The 13,127-nt window shown below is 42.4% G+C and overlaps 2 protein-coding genes across 9 annotated transcripts in view; one reads left to right on the top strand and one right to left on the bottom strand.

Moving 5' to 3' along the window:
- The window catches only part of MAPK8IP1 (mitogen-activated protein kinase 8 interacting protein 1), a 61,657-nt gene extending 51,524 nt beyond the window's left edge, over positions 1-10,133 (top strand). For all 8 annotated transcript variants that reach the window (XM_075837950.1, XM_075837955.1, XM_075837949.1 and 5 more), the window contains 5 exons: positions 2,542-2,648; positions 4,680-4,799; positions 5,517-5,587; positions 5,698-5,796; positions 6,473-10,133. In XM_075837950.1, the coding sequence (XP_075694065.1) occupies positions 2,542-2,648; positions 4,680-4,799; positions 5,517-5,587; positions 5,698-5,796; positions 6,473-6,545 (470 nt within the window). In that variant the 3' untranslated portion in view covers positions 6,546-10,133. The remainder of the gene's footprint in view (positions 1-2,541; positions 2,649-4,679; positions 4,800-5,516; positions 5,588-5,697; positions 5,797-6,472) is intronic.
- A 147-nt stretch (positions 10,134-10,280) lies between these two features.
- On the bottom strand, positions 10,281-13,043 carry FREY1 (Frey regulator of sperm-oocyte fusion 1). Its single transcript, XM_075837956.1, has 3 exons — positions 12,921-13,043; positions 12,763-12,836; positions 10,281-10,500 (listed from the first exon to the last, which is right to left on the bottom strand). Exons 1-3 carry the CDS (start codon positions 12,998-13,000, stop codon positions 10,364-10,366), a joined length of 291 nt encoding a protein of 96 aa, XP_075694071.1. The 5' UTR covers positions 13,001-13,043; the 3' UTR covers positions 10,281-10,363.
- Positions 13,044-13,127: the final 84 nt, after the last annotated feature.

Below are 13,127 nucleotides of genomic sequence, written 5' to 3'. Positions count from 1 at the left end.
TGTTACTTTTCAAATTTTGCTAGTGACAAGAAAAGTCTAAATTTTACCGCAAATTTATTAACACTTCCCCCAGGTCCTGCTGCCCCCTCTTAGCTACTCCCCTAAGCACTTCTGTATCATAGAAAGTGACCACACTGATCTTCACAGGAACATGGAGATCCAATGTGGTCACCCCTGACAGCAAGGCCTCTTGTGGGCTAAATCATTAACACAACCAAGGGCATGGGGGGATTGGTAGGCCTTTGCTCTCAATTTTGATAATTTTTGTTGAAAAATGAATAATACAGGTAGGAAATACAATACATCATAACCTCATGTAGTTGTCATGTGTGGTCCAGAACATCTCAGGGGTGTACATTTATGGTATCACCTTTGTAACAAACTGCTAAATGTGACCAACGTCAACCAAGGTTGTTTAAGGGCTTATTCACATGGACGCACGTATTTTAATTGGGCTGTTCACACGGTCGTTGTTTTAATGGATCGTGTGAAGGGTCCGTTGAAAGATAGAACATGTCCTATTTTCTTCTGTTTTCACGGATACCTCCATAGACTGAAGTCTATGGGGATCTGTTAAAATGGGTCCTGCACGGGTGAAACTCGGGTGTGAAAAATGGCTGTTTTTCACGTCCGAGTTTCCTCACGTTCATGTGAATAAGCCCTAAGGGTTACATAGTTACATAGTTACATAGTTACATAGTACGGCTGAAAAAAGACACATGTCCATCAAGTTCAACCAAGGGACGGGAAAAGGGAAGGAAAAATTTCTACACATAGGAGCTAATACTTTTTTGTTCTAGGAAATTATCTAACCCTTTTTTAAAGCATCTACTGTCCCTGCTGTGACGGCTCCTGCGGTGACTATTCCATAAATTCACTGTTCTCACAGTAAAGAAGGCTTGTCGTCTCTGCAGGTTGAACCTTTTTTTCTCCAGACGGAGGGAGTGCCCCCTTGTTTTTTTGAGGGGGTTTTACAAGGAACAGGATTTCACCATATTTTTTGTATGTGCCATTACTATATTTATATAAATTAATCATGTCCCCCCTTAGTCGTCTTTTTTCAAGGCTAAATAGGTTTAATTCTTTCAATCTTTCCTCATAACCTAGATTCTCCATGCCCCTTATTGGCTTCGTTGCTCTTCTTTGTATTTTTTCCAACTCCAAGGCATCCTTTCTATGAACTGGAGCCCAGAACTGGCAGATAATTTTTCTGCAAATTTCGTGTCAAATCCGCAACAAATTTTATTAGTCCAGATTTGATAAATAACATGGCCAAATTCTTTGTTTAATATTGGACTGATTTTTGGGTTACATCATTTCTCCATTCACTCCCAAAGCTGCTTTCAAAATGTTTCTAGTATCCATTGGAGACAGAGGGCAGTTTTTTTTTACAGCCTACTGTGTTTATTTGTCATTCAAACTACTACAACTGCTACTAAAACTACTACTACTACTACTACTACTACTACTACTCCTCCTCCTACTACTACTACTACTACTACTCCTCCTCCTCCTCCTACTACTACTCCTACTCCTCCTACTACTACTACTCCTACTCCTCCTCCTACTACTACTCCTACTCCTCCTACTACTACTACTCCTACTACTCCTACTCCTACTCCTCCTACTACTACTACTACTACTCCTACTACTACTCCTCCTACTACTACTACTACTACTACTCCTACTACTACTCCTACTCCTCCTACTACTACTCCTACTACTCCTACTACTACTCCTCCTACTACTACTACTAATACTCCTACTCCTACCACTACTACTAATACTATAACTCCTACTACTACTACTACTACTACTACTACTACTCCTAATACTCCTACTCCTACCACTACTACTAATACTATAACTCCTACTACTACTACTACTACTACTACTACTACTCCTACTCCTAATACTAATACTACTACTCCTACTACTACTACTCCTACCACTACCACCACCACTAATACTACTACTCCTACTCCTCCTACTACTACTACTACTCCTACTACTACTACTACTAATACTCCTACTCCTACCACTACCACTACTACTACTACTACTACTACTAATACTAATACTACTCCTACTCCTAATACTACTACTACTACCAATACTCCTACTCCTACCACTACTAATACTACTACTCCTACTACTACTACTACTACTAATACTACTCCTACTACTACTACTACTACTACTACTACTACTAATACTAATACTCCTACTCCTACCACTACCACTACTACTACTACTACTACTACTAATACAAAGCACTGTATATTTGGATGTGAATGGAGAAGAAAATTACACTGACTGAACTCAAAATCAGTGTTTCATAAAACTAACTGCAAACAACAAAATTTAGTAAAGTTGTCATTTTATGTCAATTTATGTTGTAAAATGCAAAACATTGTTAAAATTGGAATTCCGACTTGCACCTTGTGAGCATAATATTATTGATGTCTTATGCTTCTATGATAGGTTCGTGTGAAAGGATATGGGTCTACTTTAAAATAATCTGTGGTTTGTATCTCCCAGAAACCCGGGCCTCGGTTTGGTTGGATCAGTTTTGGGTGAAGTTTCTGGGGTCAGTGCAAGTTCCATATCACAAAGGGACGGATGTTCTCTGCACTGCCATGCAAAAGGTGAGTACCGCCACTTTTTTTAAAGGGACAGTTAACCTAAAAACTGCTGCATATAAAAGTGCAGCTTCTAGAAAGATCGATTAATATACATGATATGGCCAAAAGTATGTGGACGCCTAACCATGACACCTATGTGAGCTTGTTGGATATAACATACCAAAACTATGGGCTTTAATATGGACTTGGTCCCCCTTTTGCGGCTATAACAACCTCCACTCTTTGCAGCATTTCTGAGGTCAGGCACTGATGTTGGACAAGATGGTTTGACTCGCAACTGGCGTTCCAAAAAATCCCAAAGGTGTTGGAAGGGGTTGAGGTCAGGGCTCTGTGGAGACCCTTGAGCTCCACCAGATTGAACTCCTCACACCAAGTCTTTATGGAGCTCGCTGTGTGCACAGGGGTGCAGTCATGCTGTGCCTCATGCACACGATCGTATTTTCATCTATCCGTAAATACTGTCCGTAAATATGGATCCGTAAAAAAAAAAGAGAGAGGCTGCAAATGATGTCACCAACATGTTGCACAGCAACGCTACCATAAATATGTACGGTTTACGGATGCACATTTGTAGCCGTCCATATTTACGGAAGCGCCCCTAGGCTTCTATGGGAGAGTCCGTGCCGTAATTACGGACAAGAATAGGACAGGTTCTATAATTTTTTCAGCACAGACACCGATCAGTAAAAATACGGTAAGGTGTCCGTGGCCAATAAAAATGAATGGGTCCGTAATTACGGATGAAATATACAGTCGGGTGCATGGGGCCTTAAACTGTTACCACAAAGTTGGAAGCTACAATTTTCTAAAATGTCTTTGCCTGCTGAAGCATTAACCCTTCACTGAAAATAAGGGACCAAACCCTGAAAAACAGCCCCAGACCATTATGCCTTTACCAAATTTTACAGTAGGCACTATGTATTGCGATTCCGGTAGGTAGCGTTTTCCTGGCATCCTCCAATCCCAGATTCCTCCATCAGACTACCAGACAGTAAGACGTGATTCATCACTCCAGGGAATACGCTGCCTCTGAGTCCAGTGGCGACGTGCTTCACACATTTAAAGTCGCTGAACTCTTCAGGATGATCCACAATACTATCAATGTTTGTATATGGAAATTAGATGGCTGTGTGCTTGATTTTATACATGTAGTTGCAATAGGTGTGGCTAAAACACCTAAACCAAATATTCAGGGGTGGTGTCCACATACTTTTGGCCATCAAGTGTATACGTATGGTCATCCTCCATCAATTTTTATGGCGCATAGTAAATAGTATTTATTGTGCCTCTCATCAATTGTTAGTTGCTCAGATTTAATCTACGGTCCTTGATCACTAATGTACTGACCAGGGGGTTGCAGGGTAAATGTCATTTAAAGGGGGATGTCACAAAAGACTGATCATTGGGAGTCTGGCCTAGGGGATCCTTTGAAAGAGGCTAATGCTGATCATAAGTGGAAAGTGTCTTCTAGTCATCCTTCTTTTGAAATAAATGGGAGTCCAGTAGGAGTCCTAGAGGTTATTATTGCCGTTTTTTACCAACAATCCCTTTGTTTTAACATGTCTATGGTGCCTGCAGTATCTTCTGTTTTGCTTGGCGATGAGATTATTGATTTCTAGAGTAAAAATATAAATCAAGTGTGACCTTATACACCCCCGACTCCGAGATATTGTCTGTAGTACTGCAGTGTGCATGGTCTCTGCTTTCTAGCATGTTGTAAAGTTGGGAGGTCATGGTCAGCATATGCAGCACTGCCACCTACTGGCACCAAAGAGGAATAACCAAAAATATATATATATGTACAAATCTGTTGTTGTAAAAAAAGTTAGTTGCTTTGATAATAAAGATTACATTACCAAGGCTATGCAGAGGGTCCAAAACATGTCGCCCCCATTCCGTGCGGTGTGCTGTTTTTTATTTGGCTGGATTAGCACTCTGCATAGATGTCATATTTGCTTTTCAGAGCTGCATTTCCTATTATAAAATGGCTTCATTGCTTTCCCTATCTGCTGACTTGTCACCTTGTTATTTCAGATTGCAATGTCTCGTCGCCTTACAGTGCTGTCAAACCCTCCATCTAGCTGCGTATTGGAGATCAGCCTAAGAGGGTTAAAGATCGCAGTACACGGGGAAGACCCTCACGATCACAGCCAGGTATTGCGCCCACCTCCAACTTATCCTTTAATGTACGTGTTAAAGTGGTTCTATAACTTTATATAAATGTAGGATATATAGGTTTCCGTTCAACTGGTCCCCAAGAGCTGCTCTCAGGGACCAAATAGTTGAACATAGCGTGAATTGGGAATTTAGAGTACAAAGAGATTCTTTCTTTCTGGACTCATAGTTTTTTTTTAGATTACCACAGCAGGAGTGAAGCGGTCTGCCAGGCGAGGCGCCAATTTGCCTTGGCCATGGTATTTAGATACAGGGCTAGGGCAGCGAACTGAATGTTTGCCCTGAGTAAAGAAAAGCCGGACTCTGCCAAGTTGGTTTTCCCTTCATCTGCTGTCTAGCCAGAAAATGGGCATTGTACTCAGTTATTTTTGTCAGACTGGTTGCTAGGGGTTCACTACCTAACAACCACAGCTTTTTAAATGGGGTGGTCAAGCTGTATTAGTGATTTAGTCCTGAGGTGTTGGTAGTAGTGGTATCAGCAGGGCCGAATTATAGGGAGGGCACAATGGGAACGTGCCCTGGGGGCCTCCACTAGCTTGAAGATCTAGGGGGCCTCTACCACCCATTTTGCTTGAAGTTATTTTTCTGCTGCAAGGTGTCATGGCAAAAGTACCGGGATACCCAAGTCTGGTCACCACTGCTTTTAATGTCATTGTCACCTCTCAGAGGGTTTTAAAATCATATCTTTTCCAACAGGTGAACACGTGCAGCCATTTCTTCCAGTTAAAAAATATCTCATTCTGTGGATATCACCCTAAGAACAGCAAGTAAGTGACATGGATATGGGGGGGGAATCGGTGTGGAGGTTCTTAGGCCTTCCCTACTTCTCCATCTTCTGTCTCACGTGTCTATCTCTTAATTATCTCCTTTTTCTCAGATATTTCGGTTTCATCTCCAAGCATCCTTCAGACCATAGGTTTGCATGTCATGTGTTCGTCTCTGAAGAATCTACAAAACCCCTGGCAGAGTCTGTCGGGTAAGATTAAGTTCTGCTTCTCACTGATGTGACTTTTATTAACAATTCTCAGTCTTAAAGAGAACCTTTCACCTCCCCATACATGTGCGGCTGAGTGCAGCAAACCCTGGGGCACTTAACTTTTTTTTTTTTACCCTCCTCCGTTTAGATGTCGGTGCCGTTATATTTAAATAACCCCCTGAACTGTCAATGGGGCGTGTAATGGTAAGTGGGCGTGTTACATGGCTGTGACACGGTCCAATCAGCTACAGACAGTATCACAGCAAGAGCCCGGAGAGAGGAGAGCGTGTGCGCACGTGCACGCTCTCACTCTTCAGCTCCTGGCAGACAAGAACAAGACGGATCTCTTGGGAGAGATCACACAGTCTTGTACTTGTCTGCCGAACTGGCAAGGGGGCGTGTTATGGCAAGGGGGCGTGTCACTGCTGCGAACTGTGCAAGAGCTGGAGAGAGGAGAGCGCGCGTGCACTGTCCGTAGCAGAGACACGCCCCCTTGCCAGTTCGGCAGACAAGTACAAGACTGTGTGATCTCTCTCAATCTGATGGAGCCCTGCAAAATTGTACATAAGGGTTCTGAGCTGCAATACCTGACACACCCTTTGGACAAGAGTGGCGCTGTTCCAGGAAAGAAAAAAGCCGACCCTTCTGTAACACCTGATTTGTGTCTTTCCTACAGGAGAGCCTTTCAGCAGTTTTACAAAGAATATGTGGAGTACACATGTCCCACAGAAGATATATATCTGGAGTAGCCATGGATTCCTAACACGGAAATATATTCTGTGCATGGACTAAGTGCTCACACAGGAGCAAGAAGCTGTCGTACTGGAGGAGGAAAGTTGGGATAAAGGCTTGCGCTCCTCTGCGTCTGCGCCCTGTGGGACTTGTGAACAGGGTGTGTGGATGCCATCCAAAGCCAGCAAGGGTTATTCCATCATATAACTTTCCCCAATAACCTTCTCTCTACTTGGCTCTGCCCCTAACCCAATTGTGCATATTCAAGAAGCTAGGACTAGCGGACAACTGAACTCCCCTCCGCACACTGCAAATGGAACGTGCCACAATGAGTGAACGTGACAGTGGGAACAAACTAAATGAGTGACGGAGGGGGGTAATGTGTAGTCCTTGCATGTTGCTGTACTGAGTTACCGAGGCAACGAGAAATAATTGGCTCATGTTTCAATCTTGTCATAAAAATATGGCGTTTGAAATTTGTTATATTTATCAGTGTCTTGCAACATATTTATTATCCTGTTACGCCAATAATGTGCATAAAAAATGGCGTATTTGTAAGACTATGTTAACCTGTTGCATAGGTTTCTCTGCTTAGCGGCATACATCACAGGCATTGGCGTTTCAGCGCCAGAACTGTCATAGAAATGGCGCTATTGATACATGACCCCCATAATATTTATATAAAGAATGTGCTAGTGAATGGTTTTGTGCGCATTACACAATTGTATATGAGTAACAAAGAACGTATTCAGGAGGCTGAGGACATGTGACCAAATGACAGGGTAAGTGTATGGTGAGGCGCGGGCAGGGGTACGTATGGAGGGGTATGGACAGCTCGGAGGCAGAATGTATGCGGTAAGAAGTTCTATTTTGAACCAGTATCGGGCCTCGTGTACCAACACTGTCTCCAAGGAAAGCATCCATAGTAACCAAACAAGGCTCATAGCAACATAAATTCAGATTAGTTGCTATGGGCAACAAGGACACTTTTCTGTGACAACTACGGCATATGAGGCATATTGCATAGTGCCCTAGATTGATGAGGGGCTTTACAATGGCTCATGTTCCACAGGGCTTGAACAATGCTACTAGGTGCTTTTTTTTAATTCTAACTATTTAAGGTCCACTAAATCCAAGTTGATTAATTAAAGACAACACGTCTGCTCTCCTGACCTGTCTGTTTTAGTAAATTATTTTATTCGCCATGAAATAACAATTCTGGAGCCTTAATTTGTTCCATTCCTCTGTTATTCTTCCTGGAAATGTACGAATACATTGACAACTGGATGTTATGGACAACATCAGGCTGTGTAGGGAGACCCCACTGATAATGGGAATGGTAGCAACCAGCTAGCAATTTATTCATACATTTCTAGGAGGAACAACAGAGGAACGGCACAACCCAAATTTCTAAAATAGCTCAAGAATTGTTATTTCATGGGGAATACACGTATTTACTAAAACAGGCATGACAGGAGAGGGGATCGGTCGTTTTTAAAGGAACCACTCATAACAGTCACAAATATATATGATAACGTTTGGAGAGATTGTTACAACTACTGCATTTGGAAGCAGTCATGAACTGGTGCAAACTGATAGAGCAAGTGGCACTGCCTATGACAACCAATCAGCGGCTTGCTTTTTATTTTATGAAGTTAACTTGCAAAATTACCGTTCTATTTGATTGGTTACCATGAGCAATATTTATTTGATATTTACATCATGGGGAAAGAGTTTTCCTATTCATATTAGATAAAGGGCTCTTCCCGTTTTATGTAAATGAGGCTTAATCATTGCATTATGAAAACTTTTGATTTCAATAACTTACTGCTTGCCGTCAGTGAATGGAAATATTCTTGTCTACATTCTGGCTGAAAACCTGCACTGATCATGTGCTGCTCACACTTTTGCAATGTTCATTAATGTTCATTAGAAAAGAGAGCACTGACACATTTAACAAGCCCCCAGGGGTGTACATATTATGGAGACAGCCCTTGTGGAGCCCTTGGAGAAAGGGACCCAGTCCTGGTTAGTCCCATTTCTTTTGCTATCGGGTGGCAAGAAACTGGCGATGGGAAATTGGCCCAAGGGTCATGGAAACGGCATGGTGGTGGAATCAAATACTAGGCCCTTCTGTCCCGGATAGCAAAATCCAGCACCATAATGGGGTGAGCCCAGTTTGATCTTTGCTACGGGCCTCCCTCTCTATGTACACCACTCCAAGCCTCTTAATGTAAAGAATGTGCTCCATTTCTTAAGAGGTGCATGCGTAAAACAAATAATTTAAAAAATATATATATTTTTATTTTTTGGGGAAAAGTGACAAGAGTTGTGTAATTTAAAAATCAAGGACATTCGCCAAAATGTGCAACTTTCTTTCCACTAAAAAACAGGTGCTCATCACTTAATAAATCTCCCCTATTAGATTTTTTTTTTTTACCAGATCCCCAATAATCTAATGTCTATAGGGACTTGCTGTTGGTCCCCCAATTGGAAGAAACAAGAAGACAACAGGCTAAATTGCCATCAATATTGTTTTGCATTTTTGGCCAAGGTTATTTATGGTGAATTCCAGGGTGATTTCCAAATTTTACATATATATTTGTGAATGATTTATCAGATTGGACAACAATTTTAAAGAGGACCTGTCACCTCTCCTGACTTAGTAAAAACTTGGATTCACCATAAAATAAAAATTCTGGAGAATTTTTTCTTAGAACTGTGCTGTTCCTCTCTCATTCCTCTTAGAAATGTATAAATAAACTGGGTGTTACCATTCCACTTTTCAAAGGGGTGTGTCCCTACACAGTCTTAGGGCTTATTTACACGAACGTGTAATACGTCCGTGCAACGCGCGTGATTTTCACGCACCTTGCACAGACCTCTTTTAGTCTATGGGGCAGTGCAGACTGTCCATGATTTTCACGCAGTGTGTGTCCGCTGGGTGAAACGCACGACATGTCCTATATTTGTGCGTTTCTCGCGCATCACGCACCCATTGACGTCAAAGGGTCCGTGAAAATCACGCGCAGCACACGGAAGCACTTCCATGTGACGCGTGTGATTCGCGCAAGAGCTGTAAAAAGTATGACTGAAAATAGAAAAGCACCACGTGCTTTTCTGTTTACAAACATACAAACAGAGTGTCATAATGATGGCGGCACGCAGCTGCGCATCATATGGTGATGACACACTGAGCTGTTAAGTGCCTTTTGCGCGCGCAAAACGCTGTGTTTTTTGCGCGTGCGAAACGCACACGCTCGTGTAAATCCAGCCTTACTCTGTCAACACTGATTGGCCGTTGTCAGTCTGTGTAGAGACACACCCCCAACTAATACCACTCAGTTGTCAATTTATTCATACATTTCTAGGAGCAATAACAGAGGAACCACACAACGTAGAGGTCTAAGAAAAATATGCTCTAGAATTGTCATTTTATGGGGAATACAATGATTTACTAAAATAGACATGTCAGGAGAGTTGACAGGTACTCCTTAAATTTTGTGGCCCTAAAGAGCAAAAAGTCGCCCCTGATTGTACTGTAGGGGTTGGGGGCAGAGGGCCGCTCGTAGCTCCTCAATAAACAGCCTGAGATTTATTTATTACCAGTTTGAGGTTGTGTTTGTATATTCATGTGTAGAGGAGCAAACTGGATCAATGGGGGAAAAAAAGGCTGGAGCTCCTGAATGCCACTCAAAAATAACATATGAAGAAGAATGACAACACGTGGTGCCCGTGGCTAACACCGTCCCTTATACATCGCACACGGGTTTATTCCAGTAGGGGTACATATGACAAGATATAAACACAGTCCCAGCACCAGGATCCCTCTATCTTACATGATGTCATCGTAATAGAGCTCCCCGATGTCTGGCTCATCTCGTTTGCTTTTCCCGGCCTGTGCCAACCCTTTTGGCTGCGGACGAGTCACTCGATGATGAAAGGATGGATGTTTCGGTAGCACCCCATAATCTAGTGACATCAATGTCAGAAAAAAAAAATTATCACAATTTCAGCATTTGTTTAAGGCCTTATTCACACAAGCGTGTTTCACGTCCATGCTACACGCGTTAAAACAACGGACGTCACACGGACCTATGCAATTCAATGGGGCCATTCAGACATTCGGTGTTATTCACGCAGCGTGTCCACTGCGTGAAACTCACTGCATGTCCTATACTTGTGCGTTTTTGCGCATCACGCACCCAGTGAAGCCAATGGGTGCGTGAAAATCACGGACAGCACACGGACGTCATCCACGTGCTGTCCGTGACCACAATTTGCGGGTTGTACTGCCCCTTGTACACTCCGTTATAAAGGCTATGTACACCTTTGCACTGCTTTTTTTTTTTGTTTTTGTTTTTTATGAAGAGGTCAGTCAGTGTGATTGGTGCAACTTTATAATTCGTTTTTATTAAAAATTATTTTAACTTTTTCAGATACAGCTGCTTTGGATCCTGTATATAGAGCAGCTGTATCATTCGCTAAATTCTGCTGCCGTCATGTCCGTGGGACTGACAGGTTCAGTGTCAGCGGGTCCTGCATGTCTCTGACACTCAGGATCCACCTGTTATCCATCACATCTAAGTTCAGGTCTTAGCAAAAGATACAGCTGCTCTATATACGGGATCCAAAGCAGCTGTATCTGAAAAAGTCAAAATATTTTTTAATAAAAATGAATTATAAAGTTGCACCAATCACAATGATTTGCCTTTTTATAATAAAAAAAATGAAAAAGTGTACATCACCTTTAACCCTCTACGTGCATTTAAAAAGCCACTGGTTTTGGCCAATGCTAACAAAACGTCTGTAACCAGTTATTAAGAAGTAGAATAGAAAATACAGGTGCAGTAAATGTCAGGGATGTTCATAAATACCGGTAGCCGTACATCAGACCGCTACACCAATACTACATCTTCAAAACTACAGAAAAACTATGTGTGTCCCATTCACTACAATGTAACATCTGACTGCTGCAGTAGAACATCACAGTAGCCGAAATGCATCAAATACAGCTTAGCTGGTACAGTCTGTCAAAAACAGCTATAGACCATTAAATAAGAACAAAAGTTGGGCTATCAGTAACCTCAACCTGTACAAGTAAATTCACACATGGCATATTCATTGTGAAAATGTCTGCAGAGTTGTGTCTGCAGCATGTGCAAGCCCTAATTAGATGAATAGGGCAATTGCAGACACTTCTGCAACAAATTTGCCGCATGTGAATCCACCCTAAGGCCTGGGTTCCCACGGATCGGACACGCTGCGTAAAAATCGCACAGCGTCTCCAACCAGGAACCCGCAGCACCTTCTGTCCGAAAAACCGCATGGTTTTGCGTTTTTTGTTTTTTTTACAGAATCTCCGCTGGGGTAAAAAAAAAAAAAAAGACCATACTTAGCCCCTCCCTCTTTTCTGCATTTAGTCCGGCCTCCCAAGAGGACTTTGTATGCCATGTGATGCTGTAGCGGTCACATGGAATGAAGGGTCATCCCAGGAGGCCGGACTGCAGGAAGAAGGAGGGCGTTCTGGGTAAGTATGATTTTTTTTTTTCCCTGAGTTGCGGTTCAAATCGCAAACAATTGGCTTTCTGTTGCAGGTTTAGCATCCCCATTAAATTCAATGGGGAAAAATTAACGAAAACACAGCATAAATTGACATGCCGCGGAATTAAATTCCGCTCCGCAGGTCAATTTATTAACGTTTACGCTGCATTTTTTTTTCCGCAGCGTCGGCCTGAGATTTTCTAAATCTCATCCACTTTGCTGCTACTGTAAATGCTGTGGAATTTCCGCACAGAATTCCGTTTTGGAAATTCCACACTGTGCCCAGAGCATGCTGCGTTTGAAACAAAACACCACAAAATTGCATCAAAAAGGCCACAAACCAAAACGCAGTTGTGTGTAATGCATTTCATATTTTACTTTAGACTTTAATGTAACAACTGGCCGCACTAGAAAAAAAAAAGAAACACAAAACGCTCACAAAAACGCAGCGTGTGAATCTAGCCTAAGGGTGCGCCCGTACTTTGAATTTTTTTTCTGTAGCGTAAACATTTGCTGCGGATAGATACATTGTATGCTATAAGAAAGATATTCTGAAACGCAGACAGATTTCTCTAGTTCTTGCGTTGCAGAATATTTTTACCAACGGCATTCGTAGTTTTACGCTGAGGAAATACAATGCTAGTACGCCACGTGTGAACGCGCCCTTGCATAGCCATAAAATCCCCTTACCATCCACAAGTCCAATGTGTTCCACAGGCATTTCAGCAAGAGATTCAAAATCGAGGGAGACGTCACGACGAGCTCTGTAAGAAGACCGAGAGATCAGCGCGCCATCTATAGTAACTTCTTGCTAGAATGTTGTCTGAGAGAGCTCCTCCCGTACGCACCTTGGTAAAAATGGGCGACATGCGACCATGTCTATAAGAAGTAAAAGGCACATCGATGAGAACACACACCGTCCACCCATGGCTGGAGCACCTAAGGTGGGCAACGTCTAAGAACCTCTTACATCACAATGAGCAGTCATGTAACCAGGACACGGTAGACAATGGCCGGTGACCCTTGAGAATATCTATAGAGTACTTTACATAAGT

The sequence above is a fragment of the Rhinoderma darwinii genome, chromosome 9 (assembly GCF_050947455.1).
Source record: "Rhinoderma darwinii isolate aRhiDar2 chromosome 9, aRhiDar2.hap1, whole genome shotgun sequence".
Taxonomy (NCBI): domain Eukaryota; kingdom Metazoa; phylum Chordata; class Amphibia; order Anura; family Rhinodermatidae; genus Rhinoderma; species Rhinoderma darwinii.
The sequence above is the reverse complement of the archived record's forward strand: the minus strand, read 5'-3'. Positions and strand labels throughout refer to the sequence as shown.